Raw genomic sequence first — 19,637 nt, forward strand, 5'->3', positions numbered from 1 at the left:
GCAGGATTAACACAGTGAAAAACACCTTCTTACGAAAAGCAAGCTACAGATTCGATACAATCCCAATCAAAATTCCAACACATTTTTTTGCAGACCTTGAAAGAGCAATTCTCAACTTTATATGGAAAAACAAACAAACAAACAAAACCCAACAGGATAGCCCAAACACTCCTGAACAATGAAAGAACTTCTGGAGGAATCACCATGCCTGACGTCAAGTTGTACTACAGAGCAATAGTGATGAAAAAGCACATGGTTTTGGTAGAGACAGGTTGATCGATGAATAGAATCAAAGACACAGCAATAAACCCACATATCTATGGACACTTGATTTTTGACAAGGAAGCAAAAACCATACAATGGAAAAAAGAAAGCATCTTCGACTAACAGTACTGGTCTAACTGGCGGTCTGCTTGTAGAAGAATGCATATAGATCCATACCTAGCACCCTGCACAAAAGCCAAATCCACGTGGGTCAAAGACCGCAACATAGAACTACATGCACTAAATCTAACAGAAGAAAGAGTGGGGAACGGCCTTGATCAAGTTGCACAGAAGACAACTTCCTGAAAGAACATCAATGTCTCAAGCTCTAAGATCAACATTTGTTAAATGGGACCTCATGAAACTGAAAAGCTTCTGTAAGGCAAAGGACGATGTTGATAGGATAAAACAGAAGCCTACAGATTGGGAAAGGATCTTCACGAACTCTCACATCTCTACATCTGACAGAGGGCTAATATGCAAAACTTATAAAGAACGCAAGAAGTTAGACACCAAGGACCCAAATAACCAATTTACAAAATGGGTTCAGAGCTGGACAACAGAGAATTCTTAACAGAGGAATCTCAAACAGTCAAGACACCTAAGAGTGGATACAGAAAATGTGGTTCATGTAAACGATGGAATACTATTCAACTATTAAAAACAAGGACATCATGAATTACACAAGCAAATGGATGGAACTAGAAAAGATCATTCGGAGTAAGGCAATCTACACCCAAATGGACATTTATGGTATGTACTCACTGGTAAGTGGACATTAGCCATAAAGCACAGGATACCCAGGCTACAATCCACAAACCCAAAGAAGCTAAACAGGAAGGAAGGCTCAAGCAAGGATGCTTGAGTCTCTCTTAGAAAATGGAGTACAATAGTCATGGGAGGCAGATGGAGGGAGAGAACTGGCTGAGGGAGGGGATGAGGGGGAATAAGAAGTGGGGGGTCAGAATCAGATGTGGGGAGGGCAGGAGAGATGACCAGGAGAATGAACGGAAACCAGAGGCTGGTGGAGATGGGCATCCCTAGAACTTGCCAGAGATCTGGGAGCGGGGAGGGTCCCAGGAGTCTGTGGGAGTGGCTTTAGGTGAAAGTCCGAGCAGTGGGAACCTAGAGCCTGTAGCTAGACAGGACAGCAGTGGTAAGGACAGCTACCCACTCATACAACTCACGACACAAAATTCGTCCTGTCTGCAAGAAACTGCAAGGCCTTGTCAGCCTCAGTGGAAAGGCCTATTGCTGCGAAGGCTCGATGGGCGTGATACCCACCCTCCTCTCACAACAGAGGGGAAAGGGAGAACAGGGTGTGTGTGTGTGTGTGTGTGTGTGTGTGTGTGTGTGTGTGTGTGTGTGTGTGTCAGTGTCATTGATTGTGATATAAAATGAATAAATAAACAGGAAAACAAAAAACAAAAAGCCAACCACCCCTGAAGCAGAACAAAGACCTATGTGATAAATGGTAGTAATGGGAGTGCTCTTAAACGTTTGTTTAAATAGTACAGACTGATACGCAGTATTCAATTATGACTTAACATTAACCACTATTAAGAGAGCCTAGAAAGATACCCATACTATGAACTGGAGTCTGAAAGCACGAAGCCTCAACTAAATTTGAATTTGGTAACTGAAGAAATTCTGCCTTACAGTGGATCCATTGCAGGTTGGGCTTCGGTGGGTGGACGGGGCTCGAACATGAAACTGGAGCTTCGCTCCAAACGCAGACACTAATAAAGTGAGTTGATTGCTGCTGCTGACCCAAATGTTATGACTGTCCTCAGTGTAACGTACCCACAGGTAAGGAAGGGCTTAGCAATAGAGTACCTCCACTCCATCTCATTAGACTATGTGCCCACCTCTAGAACTCTTCCTCTCCTTGGCCTTGTAGCAATCCAAGCAAGCCACAAATCCACACTTGCGGCACACCCAGTGGACATTGAACAGTGTGGCCTCGCACGCGTCACACATCTCCCGGACACCTCGCACTGCTCTTTTCCAGGCAATTTTGGCTGAAAAGAGAAGAAAGCAGAACTTTAGAGGCAGGCATGTTCTGTTTGGTGCACTTCTGGCCGAACTACAGCAGAAATAAGTGACAATCAATGAAGAATGACCACACTGTCTTAATGAAAACAGGAACGGATTCTTACTTCTATATGACACAGCTTCTCAATATGCAGCTGTCATATTATCAGGCAGGCCACAACTATCTGTCCTCCTGCCTCCACTCCCAAAGCAGATTCCTTACAAGACTCCCAAGGAACCCTAAGTGAACACTGAAGTGTCCAGCTTGTATCCAGAGTAGGGTTTCTACCATGTAGTACGTCTAGTGGGGCCTATGGCCTCCCCACAAGCTAGCAAGCAGTCACGGTTGTCTCTTTCCAATTATTACACATCGACATACCAGGGAAGAAGAGGTAAAGAAAGAAGCTAAGGAACACCGAGCCCATCTGCCACATCGGGACTTGCTGCTGTGCAGAGTTTTACATTTAAACAAACAGAATCAAGGAAGTTACTTGATAAACAAATACACAAAGTAGTTAACTTTTCTGTTTTATAGGCCTGATATTTGAAGACATTATCTGCAGTAAGTTAAAGTCAAACAAAATGTAGAAGATTCAAATATAAAAAACTAGTGATGAACTAACATATCTGTACATATATATATACACACATATATATACACACACTATAATTTTCATGCAAAGACGTCATACTAGTTTATATTGTAGACTTATGAAAATATTGCAATTTCATGAATAGTCCACTCAGTTTCAAAATGGAACATCTGAACCTCAGTTCCTTAAGAGGTAGCATTATCACAGCTGAAAGGTCAATACGATTCGGTAAGATGAGGGACTCACAGATTAAACAATAGAGAAAGTTCTCTGAGGGAAATGTGTAAGGTGTATGTTGTATTAACTTCCTTACCATCCTTTTTCACCCAGGACAAAGCTGTCTTTTCAGACGTTACTAACTGACAGAACTTGTCACCTATTATGTCCAAGATATATTTAGAGGTTTCAACATCTATGTCATCATCTTCATAGTTTTCATGGGTCCATAAGCTCATGGCTTCATCATCATATTGATCAGGAGAAGAGAAACCATCTATTCTGACTACTCCATTCTTACTAAAGGACAATCTGAAACATTAAACACAAAACATTAGAAACTAAGATGAGAATTTTTGTGCTCCCACAGTATAAACATGTTGTAATTATAAGCCATGAAAGAGGATAGTTTCTCACACGTACTCAAGTTATTTATCAATTTCAAAGTCTCAGGCATTATCTAGTGACAATGACAAGCAGCACTGGTTTTGGCTTTAGGCTATTTCAAGAACTAAGAGATGGGGTCTAAAGCTCACAGTACAGCAATGAGCCAGCATGTACAAGCCTCTACGTCCAACCTTCAATAGGGCAACACTGATTATCTACTGTGAGTAACTACGATCCGGGGCTAACTACGGGGAACACTACGAGGTATAAGGTGAGGGAGAAGGAGTCAGTACGTCTGGCCAATGTTATCAAAGCAATTGATTTGTTTGTTGTTGTTGTTTCCTTTTACCCCACCCACCAAACGTTACACACTGTAACCCAGCCTAGCTTTGAACTAGCAACAAGTCTGTGTAACGATCCTGAGTTCTGGAATTAGAAGCATGTAACACCAGGCTTAAAGTTATTTTATGACTAGCCTTCCTTAATCTAAAATTGATCAAGTTAAAAGTTTAAGGTGGGGGGTTGGGGGTTTAGCTCAGTGGTAGAGCGCTTGCCTAGCAAGCAAAAGGCCTTGGGTTCGGTCCCCAGTTCCGAAAAAAAGAAAAAAGAAAAAAGAAAAAAAAAAGTTTAAGGTGATTAAGTTTAATCACCTTAGGAGTTCTAGTTTTATAACTGTAGCCATCTTTTTATTTTAATGAGGTGTTTAGTTTTTGAGACAGGGTCTCATAGCCTAGGCTAGCTTCAAACTTGCTATATAGTAATCCCGTGACCTGACAATCACCTTGAACTTCTAATTTCCCAGGTTCTGCTTCTCTTTGAAAGCTAATATATTCATCCCTCTGAGAAGCAACCTATTTAATCACCTTCACCCAGTACAGGCTGTCTTCATCAGAACATTTCTTTCCCTCAAACCTGAGGATTTCTCATCCTGTCAAAACTACTGCCTTGATTCCTTTGGAATTTCTTTCACACATGCATGAGTACCACTTCTATACCCTCAGCTCCTTCCCAAGGTGCCCTGCATTGCCTTTGGTGGACCAGTAGCTACAGACTCTGAAGTAAAAGATAATGTATGGCTTTGGGGTTTTTGTTTGTTTTCTTTTTTTGAGATAGGGTCTCTCTACATAGCCCAGGCTGGGCTCAGACTGAGCCCTGTGTCCGCTGATCCATGTGCTGAACTGCAGCAAGGGCTGTGTGCACTGTGTGTCTCCACAACGGTCCTAAGCACCCACACAGCCTCCAATCAAACAGCTCGGCCGGCAGCCTCGGAAAGGTCCTCACCTTCACGGAGGACGGGATTCAAGAACAATCGTGAGGTCTGGAGGGTGAGACTTAGAACTAGTTTCACTCGTGGTTACCTGGCCTTTCTTATAAAGTTTTTTATATGTAAAGTACTTAACAATATTTATGTTAAATAGATTAATATCTAAATGATTTCTGTATTTTACTATAAAACTTGGGAACTATAATATGATATAATAGCTACAATGTTTAAGAATGACCATTCCTTGTTTTATAGCCAAGGTCGTTTATCTGGATTCATAGACATTTTTTTACTTAAATAAATGTTAAACTGTTCTGGCAAAAATATATGCATTTTTAAGAAATTTAAAATTAAGGTGGATATTTTCTTACAATTTTTAGGAAAAATTCTAACACTTTCTGATGAAGAAAGAATGAATCTTTTCGAAGAAAGATCTCGGAACAATAGTAATTGAGCCACTGACACAGCACAGCATGAGAGGGTATTATTTAACCACTCTTCTACTTCTTACCTCCTAAAGTAGTAAAATCTACAAAACACTGGTGAGTGAGTTGATTCTTCTCCCTTTTTACTGCGGATAAGTCTACATTCTCGGCACTTTTGTAAGTTGGGCCCGATCTCACAGCAAGAGTCATCCTGCAAAAACGACTCTCCGGTTTGCTTCAGCTTCTTCACCTTCCGCCAGTCTTTCAGCACTGAGCGAGGGACGCCAGCTGTAAGAGCAGAAGGATTGTTAACAGGACTGTGTTGTACAGAAAGGGTTAGTCTTTGGGGTGAAATTCTGGTTGATGAGACTAAACTCCAGGTCAACGACAGACAGCTGCTAAGGCTCCAAGAGCCTTGGCTTAGCTGCCCATCCTTCTAATCAGACAGGCAAGGAGAGCGGTAAACGTGTCGGTGAAGTGAAATCTTTAAACCGCATCTTCGTAAGAGTAGAATACCAAACATAAGAATCATTCACATTATGAACACATTTAGCTGAAAATAAACCTGTTACTAGGTATGGAGGTATACGCCTTTAATCCCAGTACGTGGGTATCTGAAGTACAAGAATGAGCATGTTTGAGGCCAGCCTGGGATAGCTAGTGAAACTGTCTCAAAACCACTACACCAAACAATCTTCTTTCTCTTATGACAAGATATCAATATATCGATGGGAACAATATCCTTTAGAAAAATAAAAGGGTTCTGAAGAAAGGGAGAATGGACCTACACAATATCAATTGGGATGTTTTGCTGAAGGACACGAATGAAAAGCAAACTTCCCCAGTAGGAATGTCTGTAAAGCCCACATGTTCTGAGGGCAATCTGTGCAAACAGAGACACACCTTCTCCAGGAAAGGAAACAACACTCTCTCAGACGGACTATGCTCTAAGATATGTAGGCAAAAAGATAGATTCATTTACTGCACCCAGTCCCACTGTTTCACCACTGTTCCTTAGCAGGAACTAACAAGGGAGACATTAACTAAAGTAACCAGTCAGCAGTGTATCAGGAGCAACTGTAGGCCACGAGTACCAGCCTGTAGGCGTAGCCTACGTATGCCTATACTTCCACCTACAAATAGCTAAGTAGCTAAAAGTATTCACTTAAGACCAAGCTTTGGAGCCCACCAGCTGTACTTGTTTACCCTGTCCTTAAGATCCTATCCTTTACAGAGATTTGATGGATAGCCCACTTTTTGTAACACAAGAATAAACACTTCTTATCCTTTTCAAATCCTTTCCAATTGTATCAAAGACACACGGGTTCTGAAGCCAAATATTTCTTACCAAAACTGACAGCAGAATTCCTATCTAGATTTCCTACCAATACCTACTTATTGATAAATATAAATAGTATAAACACACGTGCGCACACACACACACGTCCACTCTCCAATAGGTAGTAGTGTTTAAAGTTGGATGAAAATATAAAATTCTCTTTAAGATTGCTACCTGTTTCCTTCTTTTTAGTCTTTATCCTGGGCTAGAGCCACCCAGGAAGCACGTATGCGCATGCACACGGCATATGCTAGTTATGGCATAACGAGTGGTATAAAGAAGTTTCCAGGGCTGCAGAGATGGCTTTCCAGTCAAGGCCATTGGCTGCTTTTCCAGAAGGCCAAGGTTTGCCCTAGTGCCCACAATTTCAATTCCAGCCCCAGGGGAACCAATGCTGTTTTCTGGCCTCCACAGGCACCAGACATACACATAGTGTACACTTATTCAAGCAGGAAAACACCCATCTACATAAAATGATAAAAAGGAATGTCTTTTCCAATGCATACAAGAGATCTTTCCTATGGACTTTATTAAAGGGTGTTAGAATAAACAAGACTTACTTCTAAATTGATTATATTCAAGAGTACTAAATGCAATCTGTTTCTATTTCTTTAAACTAGGAATTAACTTTAGCCAACAGACTTTTAATTTTAGAATGTGAAACTCCATAACATTGATTGTAATAATTTAAACGGTACTATGATTTTTTTCAAAAAGATACTTGAAAGCAATTCTTAATTATGTGATAATAAAATAGGCACTTCTGTGGGTTTTTTTAAGTGACTGAATTACAAAGGTAATTAATTTATTGAAGGGCTTTTGATACTGTTAATTCTTCTACACTAAGCTGTACCTGATAATACTAAATCTTTTAGGAATTTAACAATAGGATCTGCTTTAAGAAAGGCATCATCCTTTAAGTCAAAATGTCTAATCTATTGATAATTTATCTAAAATGTATAGGTCTGAGAATAAAACAGTTAACATAAATTATCTGACACTGTTTCTTTTATACAATTAGAATTTTTAAGACCAAGGTTTTTGTTAAGAAACTCAAAACAGCTGTCCTAATGAAGAGAAATCAGGAGGAAGAAATTAAAGCCACAAAAATACATGCTAACCCTGGATTTCTCACATGTCAACACCATAAATGTACTTTGGGATACAGAAACTAATTAGACTGTAGGGGACTCAGTAGTGTATACATCAACAAATACTGTAAACATTCTAAAATTTGTTCACAATTTCAGCTCATATAAATTTATATAAAAATTATTTAGGAAAGGCAGCCAATCTCAAATTAAAACAAAAAGGTAGAAGATATGCCCAATGACTAAATAAAGCAAAATCTATTGTGGCTTCCTACAAAATGTACTAAAAACATTCTGTATGTGTACGTATATATAAATACATTAATTATAAACTTACTTAGTTATAAGTTAACTATAATTAAGTTATAATCAAATTTATTCACGTATGATATGAAACATAATCATACGAAATCTTCTAACATGAAAGCCCAAATCATTCTTTAAGCTGACCATGACAAATGACAGCTCCATTAAACAAAGGGGGGTAAAAGTTGTCAAATTTCATCCAAGAAATAGATAATCAAAATTTAACTCTTTAACTTGTGTCATTTTTCTGGCTGAGTCAGAAGCAAATCAACCCTAACCTTACTTAATACACAGAATTCAAACAAATGGTGTTTACAGTCCTGGTCTGAAACTAAGCATGTGTCACCAAGTAAGGAGATTTACTAAGCGACAGAACCTGGAGTGGAGACCACTCATTCTGGCCACTATCTCAGAGTCTCACTTGGAAATACACATATTCAGTATTGATATGAAGAGAGAGAGGGAAAAAAATATATGCTTCTTAAAAATAATTTTATAAATTTAAGTTTGAAAGTATTTTCTAACTGCTGAAAGCTATTTTCTAGAAGTTTAAGTAAAAAAAAATTTGAATATGCAACATCAAAAGAAATATGTGGATTAAAACAGTTACTGACCACTATGTTTACTGTCAATTTGGTTGGGGCAATAACGAGAAAGAAAAGAACCAACATTCATTATTAAAGTCTGACTGAAGGCAGCCACTGTCTGCCTTCTGACTGTCCTTGCACCTCAGTCTGTCAGTGTGTCCTTCTGACTGTCCTTGCACCTCAGTCTGTCAGTGTGTCTCAGACTGAGCCTCGCCTTTCCTATAATTCTATTCTCCAGTTTTCTCTACTTCACGATGCCTTTCCACACAGGCACATGGAAAATCTCACTCTTGGAAAAGGCACAGATAAGGCTCCAAGCAACCGAGCACTCAGGGAAGGACTACTTGGGAATCTCCGGAGAGAGATGTTTTATCTATGGAGGCAACTGCACACACGCAGCAAAACTAAGTCCTTCCTGCACCATGTGACCAACGTACAAAGGATAAACAAACAAAAACTGCTTTAAGAGACATACAGAAACACTGTATAATGAATGACTACTACTGGTAGTTTCAGTTTTGAGGTGTATATTTAGTATGAAGTGCTTGCTGGAATAAACACAGAAAATTACAAGTATCTATCCTTTCTCTTCTACCTGTTGTTACCAATGGGACCCTCTATAAACTCACAGCTCTGTTAAGTGGGGAGCACATCATGCTGCCCCTCAGTACTGTGCCTACAGGTCAGTAGGAATTACTTTTCTAACGAGATCATGTCACAGCCAAATAGTCCAGTATCAGGAGTAGTTTTTTCTGGTGAGAAAAATTAAAGCTATATTTGGACATTTCTAGGAAAAGATCAAATCCTCAGTTACACACTGGACTGCACGTCCTTCTTACAGCAAATGCCAGGTGAAAACGCCTCAAAAATGGGGATCGAATCTTTTCCTCTTGTGGGGAGACACAGGGAAGGCAGAAATGAAGTTGACAACTACATCCTGCAGAAGCACACCCTACAGAAGCCGGGACTCGAGGCCCCTTTTCTTTGCAGTAAACAAATGTATTTACTCACCACTGCTGCTGTTCTGCAACTTCAATTTACTTTTCTCTTTGGCGCTCCTGCTGAGAGCACCATTGGGCTTCAAGTCTTCCTCCACCTCGCCCTTCCTCTTCTGCAGATCGTTCTGCTTCTTTTTGTAAGTCGGCTTGGGCTGCCGTTTAGTCCTCTGCTCCGCCTTACTTTCACTCCCATCGGAGTCTGCGCTTTCAGAGCCAGACTCGTAAGTTCTTTTGGCTTTCCTCCTGCTGGCTTTCTCATCTCTTCCATACTTGTCTACAGTGACCCTGCCATCCACACTATTCTGTATGTCACTAGATGTAGAGGCTATTAGGTTGACAGAACATGGCTTAATCATCTCTGATACACAAGTCCCTGAATTTTCCATTTTGTTAGTATTTTTGTCTTCTTCTGAATGTCTGGTGAGCCAGGCCTTCTTCAGTTTGGTGTGGTAGTTGGGCTGGCTGGGCTGGGCTGCCGGCCCATTCCCTACAGAGACTGCTTTGTTACTCGCAGCGCAGGTCATGGTGCTATCCAGGGGAAGAGAGGCTGCTGCAGTCTGATTTCTCACAGGATTGAGCTCAGCCTCACTGACATTACTATTTTTATACTGAGCTGCAGCCAATGCTGCCTTGTGCTTTTTTAAATGAATAAAATCAGTTGTGCCTGAGAAGCCAGAACCAGGCTGAACAGCATTTCCTGTCTTACTACAGGCCAGAGTAACTGGAACTGGGGTGCTGACTTTGCAACCCTTTGCTTGCGCCACTGACTGACTAACACTTTTTGAAGAAGGACATTCTGAGGGCGTGGAGGCCGATATGATATTTGATAAAGAATAAATTGCTTCTGAACCACCCAAGCTGGAGACACTGGTGGTAGAGCCAGCAGATGTGAGCACATCTGTCTGGGTAGCAGAGACTACATTTACAGCAGACATGACTGAAACAGGAACACTGCCCTGGGAGGCAGCTTCAAAGTTCTTCTCAGATTTCACATGAGCACTTTCTAAATTCACATTGGGTAGAATAATTCTTCCAGTCTCTCCGGCTTCCGGTTTGAGGTAATCTGTTTTGTTTGCCCCGGATGATGCTCTTTCACAAACTCGATCTTTGGCAGCTAAAGGTCCAGATGGCACACTATCGACTTTTGTACTAGAAGGTGGACGGACAATGACGGATGCCACAGCAGCCTGAGACTTTCCACTATTCTTTTCCACAGGCCACTCAGCTTTCTCCTTGCTGAGGTTGTTAGCCCTCCACACTTCCACTAGACTCTGGTCACAACTCTTAAGGTCTGCCTGAGAGTCCTTTGGCTCAGGAATCAGCGTCGGGGGCTTCTGCGACTCCTGAGCTTTGCCACCAGCATTGACTGGCATCACTGGGGTCAGAGTGGGGGGGGAAAGGCTGCTGTAGCTGCTCTCCTTTCTTTCCAGGCTGTGATGGATTGGCGGATGGAACACTGGTGCCCTGTGCAGGGCGGGCATACTGCGGAGTGCGTTTGTAGAACACACTGTCAGATGGGTAGGACTCCTGCAATCGCTTCTGAACGTCGTGACTGAGTGAGATGCACTCTGGTGGGGAAGATGGTCTGGTATCTTGCCAACCAAACTTTCGCTTTCTGGTTGGTGTTTAATCAAAGGTGGAGGCTTCGAGAGAGATGATATGAAAGACAGAGTCTGAGGATTGGCTGCTGCAGAAAGGTTACTGTTCTGCCTCTCAGTGTGAATACTGGAGACTTCTTTGGATGGGTAGGACCTCGGCGGCTCATTGAGCACACTGTTAGACAGCGTGGTGAAGTAGTTGCTCTGGGGCAGGCTCTGAGATGCCGAGTGCTTCATCTTATACAGCTCTGACACCGAGCGGTCCATGTCTTTATCTGGTTTGATAGCATGGCTTTTAGGACTAGAAGACGATGGCACTACTCTGGAGTAATTCTCTCTCTCAACCTCATGGCCCTTGATCTTGGTTGTAAATGGAGCCACGTCAATGCTCTCCTGAAGAATCCGGCGGTGCTCCTCTTTGTATTTGTTCAGTCTCTCGCCAGTCTCTGGGGGCGGCCTCGGGCCCACAAAATGCCTATGCAAGTGACAATCTTTTCCTGCCTGTGACCTATTAAGATCCAGGTCACCTTTTACTGATGTGGATGCATTAGACCGCAAAGGTTCCATAAAAGCTTTCCTCTCCAATTCTCTACAAAGAAAATACACAAAGATTCCTGTAATCACTTTTCCATACAAAATGATTTTTTTGAAATGTTATTCTATTATGAAAGCAAACAGTTTTGATAGTCTCTAAAATTGGAAGATAAACTAGTGTGAAAAGAACAGAGCCACATTTACTGACTTATACCTATAATTACACTACTTGGAAGGCCGAGGCAGGAGGGTTGCAATGAATTCAATAGTGGACTGACTCAACAGGCAAAACACAAGGAAAAGCAAAGAATGTCTTCAAAGCCTAGTTTTGACACCAATTTTTCAATAAACTATTTAAAAAGTAAATTAAGAAAATCACGAAAGACAAAGGTATGTGTTAAGTGCTAAACATTGGGGAACTTACTCTTTGTGGTGATCTGCTAATGTCTTTGTCAGTGGAGGACTGGAATGCACTGTCATCTTGTGAGGTCGGGGAGGCTCTGCACTGGAAGGTCTGACAGGAATGTGACTAAGTAACCCAATACCATCCGCTGAGGTCACAGGAGTGGGTTGATGTAACCAAGGACTGGGAGAATTCTATTAAAAACAAAACCAAAAGCTTTACATTTAAGTTACCAAAACAACAGCAACAGAGAAATGCAAGCCTAAATTACTGAGCTGGGTAGACTGCCGTGTACCTGATCCTAGCACTCAGTTTCATAGCAAGACTTCTGACCATAGCATATTTATAAAACCTGATATTTTTTTTTAAATGAATCTGGTGAGAAATATTCAATTTTTAACCAACATTAATCATACAGACTTTTTACATTCAACTTAAAACAAATCAACATTAAAATAGTAACCTGTAAAAATATCTCTTCACTAAAAGTAGATCCGAGCTGCCATTGTCTATAAACTTCGTTTTATGATCCCTATGATCCAACACCAGAAGAACTGGTGCTTACAGCAAAACCAGAATGTTAGAGCTAACATGGTTTTCCACTAGAAACAAAAATTATAATCAAGTTTGGCCGTCAACTTTCCCTGTAGAATAATTAACTTTGTAATGTAAGAGTTTATGCACAACTCCCAGATCATTACATTTAAGGCCAAAATGTGTTCACTGTACCCGGTAAAGCAGACCCACTAGATTGGAGGTGTGGCGACATTAACACGCTTTTGTTTTCTGTGACAGTATGCTGCCTGCATGAGAAGTTAGTTCTTAATATGGTGATAGTGACATACATGTTAAAGCCCATACGTCTAATGTTTAAAAACTGTTTTTATACTGTGACTCAATATAACTCAGGAGTGTGCTTTGTGAATCTGTCATTAGGATGAGTCACATATACCAGGAAAATTCCAACCACCTTTAGTTTGACTAAAGGAACACGCCTTATAACTCATATCAACAATCTAAGAGTAGTTAGCATGCACCACAGAGATAGCGTTAAGGATACGTTACAGCTCTAAACCACACAAGAGAACAGTGCACAGTGATGTACATACAAAAGGAATCTTATATATAAAATAACACAGACACCATAGTTACATAAGCCTCAATGACAATGAAGAAGGACGTTCTTATGAAGTAGCGTTTAAACTGCCTTCCCCATCCAGTGGCTTCTGCTTATATTATCTCATCACCTTGGTTACAGACAAAAAGTTACAGGATCTTTTTCTGCTTAAAATTTTATTTTAGTTTACATCTTTGTATTGTGAGTTTGTATAAGTAAATAAAAACCTATCTATCATAAAACATTCTAAGGTCTTATAAACAATGCTATGTCTTTGCAGAGTTTGGAACTTATGGAAGAAGGTCCAAATCCATTTGTCAACTCTTGGCATCTATGTTCCTTTAGCCTCTCTCTGTGCAGTGCCAACTACTCTCATGACACAGAGAGTGGATGCAATGACACATGGGCCATCAGGCTTGCTCTAAATTCTCAAGTGAAATATGTTGTCAGTGATCGTACACTTCATCCACATTATGTACTGTCTACAGTCTGGTATGATTTAACCAGCAACTCCATTGGGTTTCAAGTCAAATGATCGCATGATCAATGGCACATGATCAAAGATGCAAACAGAATCCAGACCCTATCTCAGAAACAAAATCAAGAGGGATAAACTTGTAATTCTGGAAGCACAATCCTAGAACTAAAATCTTAACAATAGTAAATGTGCCAATACTGGGGCAGAACAAACTGTTAATTTCATTAAAAAAAAAAAAAAAAAAAACCCAAAGTTCAAAGGAAGGCAAGCTACAGGGGAGTTACTGAGAATAAACCACAAGAAATGTCCTTAGATTGCCACCTGCTTAGTAGGTGTTCCTGACTATCAACACCAGTCATTGTAACATGAATTAATGGCACTGATAACCTCATTACTGCCATCTAAAACTGCAAAAGCTTCTCTGACAAACTTTTGGCATCATGACAATACCCGTGTCTACTGTAATTTCCAATGCAATGCTAAGTATAAACAATATTTTTCCTGAAATAAATGATAAATTAGTAGCAAGGGCTTCCAAATCACCACTCCCAATATATTATGGATCTTGCCCAAAACATGGCAAGAAAAGGGTTAAGCACATGTGCCATCTGCATGGAAGCAGTGCTCCTAAAAGCTAAGTACTAAAAAGAACTCAAATGTCCACTGACAAAACGCTGCTAGACAAAGTGTGCAGGCACGGCAGCAGCCCCTTGATCAGCATGGAGAAGGCCCCAATACTAATGAATGGAAAATGTGTTCCTACATACACGTACATGAAATAAAATAGAATGCAGCTTTTAAAAATGGCCGTCCAGGGCGGGAGAGATGGCTCAGAGGTTAAGAGCACTGGCTGCTTTTCCTGAGGTCCTGAGTTCAATTCCAGCAACCACATGGTGGCTCACAACCATCTGTAATGGGATCTGGTGCCCTCTTCTGGCCTTCATGCATGCATGCATGAATACATGCAGGCAGGATCCTGTATACATAATAAATAAATTCTTAAAAAAAAAAAGGCCATCCATCCACCTGTGTGTCAACCTGAATGAACCTAAAGGACATATTAAACGAAGACAGACAGATAACTAGAAAGGCCGTGAGGAAGGGAATTAAATGTCTAATGAGTTTCATTCTACAAGATAAAAATGTTCACGGCTTGTATACTGCTCAAAGATCCCTGACCCTCTGGGATGCCAGATGGCTCACCGGGAAACCTGCACTCATGCCTGGGCCTGTGTTAGAGCCCCAGAGCCACAGGGCAGAAGGAAGCCCACACAGAGCGAGCTGTCCTGTGGTCTGTCCTTGAGTGTTGCTGCACCACTGCAACATGTACACACGGGATGGGTGGACTGACGGGTGGTAGGCAAATGAACGGGTAAACAAATCAAGGCCTACATGGAGAAACTTGACACGACTTACTCAATCGAGAGCTTGAAAATGAGAGAAATGATAAATTTCATGCTGCTTTGACTGCAAGTGAGGTGGTATTTCAAACCGTCCAGGAGGAATACTTAAAGAGCACATGGTCAGCAAAGGCCGAGCTTGCCTGATGGTAAGCATTTACCACTGGCGTCCATTCCCTCACTTTCACTGACTGTGTGGACTGTTATTAGCGCAGAGCATTTGCTGGAGAAAGCACGTATGCATGGAAGAGTGTGAGTCCTATCTTCCCGCCTTCTGCGTTAGTGTTAGTACAGAATTTCACACGGGATGACCCTGCAGTGATGTCACTACAGAAGTGCTGACAGCTTTGCCAAATACTAGGTGTGCCTAACTTTCAATGTCCTTAAGCACAAAAGGCACTTAGAAAGTCATGTTTTGAAACATGAGCATAAATGATGCATCCAGCTGCCCAAGGGCTAATATAACATCATTTAAAGAAACGTGTTTTTTAAAAAAAACTTTAAAAAGCCTGTACAAAACTACCAAAATATATGCCATAAGTCACAGTCGAACAGACAGTAGTGCAATCTAGAAAAGTTAAGTCTGGTGAGGTTATTATCCATCCGCGAAAATAAGCACCTGAAAATCTGCACTATTTTTAAAGTACCCACAGAGAATAATTAACAGACACACACGCTGCTCTGCAGCCAACAATGGGGTCACTTACCCTCCTCAATGAAGCTTCAGCATTAACTGCATTTTCTGGGTGAACCCACTTAGAAGAAGGGAGACCAAGTCCTGAGTATGCATGTGTTCCATTCGGATATTGCCAAATAATTGGGTAAAGTCCAAGCTGGTTATAGGAAGCAGAAGGATGGGCTTGTCCGAGAAGATGAGGTGACTGGTGCTGTAGCAGCTGCTGCTGCTGGTGAGCTAGTGCTAAATGGCTCAAGCCGCCTGCGTGAGCACTCTCCAGGCGCGGGTGGCCACCCAGTAAAGAGGCAGTAGGCACTCCAGGTAACACAGTGGGAAGTAAATGAGGGTGATGGACAGAATGGTGTGGACCACTAGTGAGAGGGTGAGTGTTAATGGTAGGTAGTGGAGTTTGACTAGATGACCCAGCTAGTAAGTGGGGTCCTGGTGTTAAGGCAGGGTGATGGCCACCTGGGTTTAGACAGGTTCTGTGGGATGAGGAATGAAGAGGGAAAGGGTGCTGGCTCAAGAAGGGTGAAATGTGATTAGCTCCTGCTTCTGATCCAATAAGCGCAGGGTCCCTATAGACCGTGAAGTGCTCGTTTTTATCAATGATTAGAGGACTCTTTGTAGTTTCCAGAGCGCTGCCTCGAGTCGGGGCGGCATGGAAACTACCTCTGGATAACTCGTGCTCCGCTTTACTCGCCTGCCGTCGCTCACCAGCAGCCTGACTGTTCCCATAAGCAGCCCGAGACTTTACAGAATCAGGAGAGTGAGTGACCTTGGGTTTAAAAACTTCAGGTGAAGAACTGGATTTTGTCTTCTGAGTATCTACTGAAGTAGTTAGTTTGGATCTTATAGTTTCTGAGGGTGGACTTCGCTTATGCAGCTGATCCTCTGTGACAGAAACCGTACTTAGTGAAGACATATATGAGACATAGTGATTTCTCTCTTTCTCCATTTCTCGGTTATCATTTCCTGAAGGAGTATTTGTAGTACTTGATTGTGTTAAATCCACTTTCACTACATCACTGACCCAACTCTGGTCACAATCTTTCTTTGCTGCTTCTAGGTATTTAGCATTTGAATGTTTGGAATCACTAACATTTGAATCCATGTTCTCAGGTATCTGGAGACCAAAAGACTTTTCCTGAGCTGCCCTCTCTGAATGAGTGTCGTTTTTGATATCCATAACACACTTGGGTGTCGGTGTTCTGGACACTACCCTGTCCTTTGGTGGTAATTCCACTGTGCGTTGGTTCTCCATATTGCATTCCTGAAGGACTGAGTCCTTAGAACTGGGCTCAGCATCTGTGGCTTGCTCGGATGAGCGGAGAGTCGTCTTGTCTTGTAGGTGGCTATCCATGGACTTGAGCTTCTCCCCTTCTTCATGGTCTTTATCTTCCTGCATCTGGTCCCAGGGAGGCCGAGTATCTATGAGGATCTCTTCTCCTGCCTTCTCAGCTGCCTGGGATTGACCATCCTCTCCATTTATCTTTGAAGTGATTTTATTTTTCAGTTCATACTCTGGTGTTTGTTCAGAGGAATTCTCAGTGATTCTCTTGCTTGAGTTTTCTGAGTCACTGCTCTCAGAAGCATCGGAAGCATTGTCCGTCCGCAGCCTTTTCATGGTCAGCCTCTTTTCATCCTCCTCAGGTTTCCGTCTTTTAGTCACCATGTGTTTGTTTTTACCTTTAGGATTTTCTGTAACATAAAAATATTTTATCTTTCATGATCAATAAGCATATTTTAATGTGTTTTTATTTATGAACATGCCCTTAAAACATAAAGCAGGTCTAGCTTTGCAGGGCGACTCATGCCTTTAATGCCATCCCGAAGCACACAGATTTCTCTCAATGAGATCCAGGACAGCAAGGGGTATGCAGTGAGACTATGTCTCTCTGTCTCTGTCTGTTTCCCTCTCCCCCTCCTTCCCTCCCTCCCCCCTCTCTCCCTCCCTTCCTCCCTCTTCCTCTCTCCCCCCTCCTCTCTCAAAAGCAACTTTTAAAAAGTGGGTCCTACCTCCTCGTGATCCGTAGTCGTACTTATCTCCCTTCATCCTCTCTTCATCAGGTGCACTGCTGTCTGAGCCCTTCCTCTTATTTGGACGAATACTTCTTTGTTGCTGTTGCTGGTGTGTATTCTGTTTTGGTACAGCAGCTTGAGAGTTCATTGCTGGTCTGGGACTATTTGCTTGAGCACGCGTATAATGACCCTAAAAATAAATCAACAATGATTTTATTACTATTTGATTAAATAGCCTAAGAAAAAGTATTTTGTTAAAATGCATTACTAATAACATACATACGTGAACAGTGCTGATATTTTGACTGGCACGAGACCTGCGTCGTGATGTAATGCCAATATTTTCACCTTTTAACAAAGAGTGAACGACATCATCTAGAAAGGTCATTTGAACCATAGAAGGATCGACATTCTGTGGTTCTAGTACCTAATCCATGACATAAAACAAACATTAAATCTAACAAACTGACCAGCATAACATTAGTACAATTTTTTTACTCAGTTGAACTATTACAAATCAGTTTGGGAATTCAAATTTGTATAATACCACCTGCTTATATAACCAATTTTAATTACAAAGACAAAATTACCTTTTCCCTTTTGCATTCACTGTAACTCTTGAAAGAGAATTTTAACAATTAAATGTGGTGTGAGAACTATGTTTTGAAAGTGTTCAGTAATGAAAAGAAACTACATGGGAGATATTTATTATTGGAGAGAAGAAAAAAACTCAAGTTTTAAGAAAGTTAAGTTTTAATCTGGGGGTGAGGGATGGGGTGGGGTATCAACTAGAGACTGACCTTTGTGTACTGAAGTAAGTATGACATCACTACCACTTCCTAACCAAAGTAGCCCCAATGGGACATCAGCTACACTCAGGTGTTATCAGGTTTATTAGGGCTTAGAAACCTGTAGAGGGCCGGCTGGACGGCTCAGTGGACATAAGCACTAACTCTCAAGCCTGCACATTCAACTCCCAGGACCCACATCCTGGGGTGAGACCTAAAACTTGTTCTAGGACCTCCATAGGTATGCTGTGACAGTCACACTTATAAACGTGTATGTGTGTGTGTGTGTGTGTGTGTGTGTGTGTGTATGTATGTATGTATGTATGTATGTACATACACATGCACACACACACACAAAAAAAATTAGTAAAATTTAATATTGTCAGGTGGCAGATGCCTTTAATCCCAGCGCTCAGGAAGCCGAGGCAGGCAGACTTCTGTGAATTCAAGGCCAATCTGGTCTACACAGTGAGTTCCAGGACAGCCAGGACTGTTACATAAAGAAAGCTTGTCTTGGAAACGCAGGAGGACCTAGATTTACCCTGGAAAAATATCCTTCTCAAAGGATTACGTGAGAGGCTGGGCTTGGAGGTTGGGAGTGCATGCACTCAGCACGTGGAAGGTGTGCTCAGTATGTGCAAAACCCTGGGTTTGAACCCCAGCACCAAAACTGTAACTATTTACCTGATCATTCATAACGATCATGGTGCGGGTGAAGAGGTCATGATGAGTAATTATGCCAGTAAACCACTGGGTGGCAGAATCTTGTCTATAGACTCTCACTCTGTATCCATTTAATGAATAAGGACCTTTAAAAAAAAACAAAAAACAAAAAACAAAAAACAAAAACAAAAGAAAAAAAATAAAACAAAACACAAGGGATATCTTAAATGAAGACATTTCCCATTTAGGAATACTTAGGAATTACCTTTTAAAAGCAACAAGCTCTGTGACAGATGAGAAATACACAAGGTTGGCTTTAAAAATGCCTTAGAAGAGAAGTATCTTAGCTCAGAATGCAAATTATTATAGACACTGCTACACACAGAGAATTTTTGCAATAATAAATTAGGAAGAGAACAGGACACAATGTAAAGCCATGGTGTTCTAAAATATG

At 41.4% G+C, this 19,637-nt stretch overlaps 1 protein-coding gene across 1 annotated transcript in view; it reads right to left on the reverse strand.

Moving 5' to 3' along the window:
- Jmjd1c (jumonji domain containing 1C) overlaps positions 1-19,637 on the reverse strand; it is a 129,596-nt gene that overhangs the window by 23,295 nt on the left and 86,664 nt on the right. The window contains exons 5-13 of the mRNA XM_032889267.1: positions 19,205-19,329; positions 18,016-18,159; positions 17,730-17,922; positions 15,742-17,411; positions 12,061-12,233; positions 9,518-11,691; positions 5,270-5,471; positions 3,205-3,419; positions 2,133-2,285 (exon numbers count right to left, since the gene is read on the reverse strand). Of these exons, the coding sequence (XP_032745158.1) occupies positions 2,133-2,285; positions 3,205-3,419; positions 5,270-5,471; positions 9,518-11,691; positions 12,061-12,233; positions 15,742-17,411; positions 17,730-17,922; positions 18,016-18,159; positions 19,205-19,329 (5,049 nt within the window). The remainder of the gene's footprint in view (positions 1-2,132; positions 2,286-3,204; positions 3,420-5,269; positions 5,472-9,517; positions 11,692-12,060; positions 12,234-15,741; positions 17,412-17,729; positions 17,923-18,015; positions 18,160-19,204; positions 19,330-19,637) is intronic.

Source organism: Rattus rattus, chromosome 18 (genome assembly GCF_011064425.1).
Source record: "Rattus rattus isolate New Zealand chromosome 18, Rrattus_CSIRO_v1, whole genome shotgun sequence".
In the NCBI taxonomy this organism is placed as follows: domain Eukaryota; kingdom Metazoa; phylum Chordata; class Mammalia; order Rodentia; family Muridae; genus Rattus; species Rattus rattus.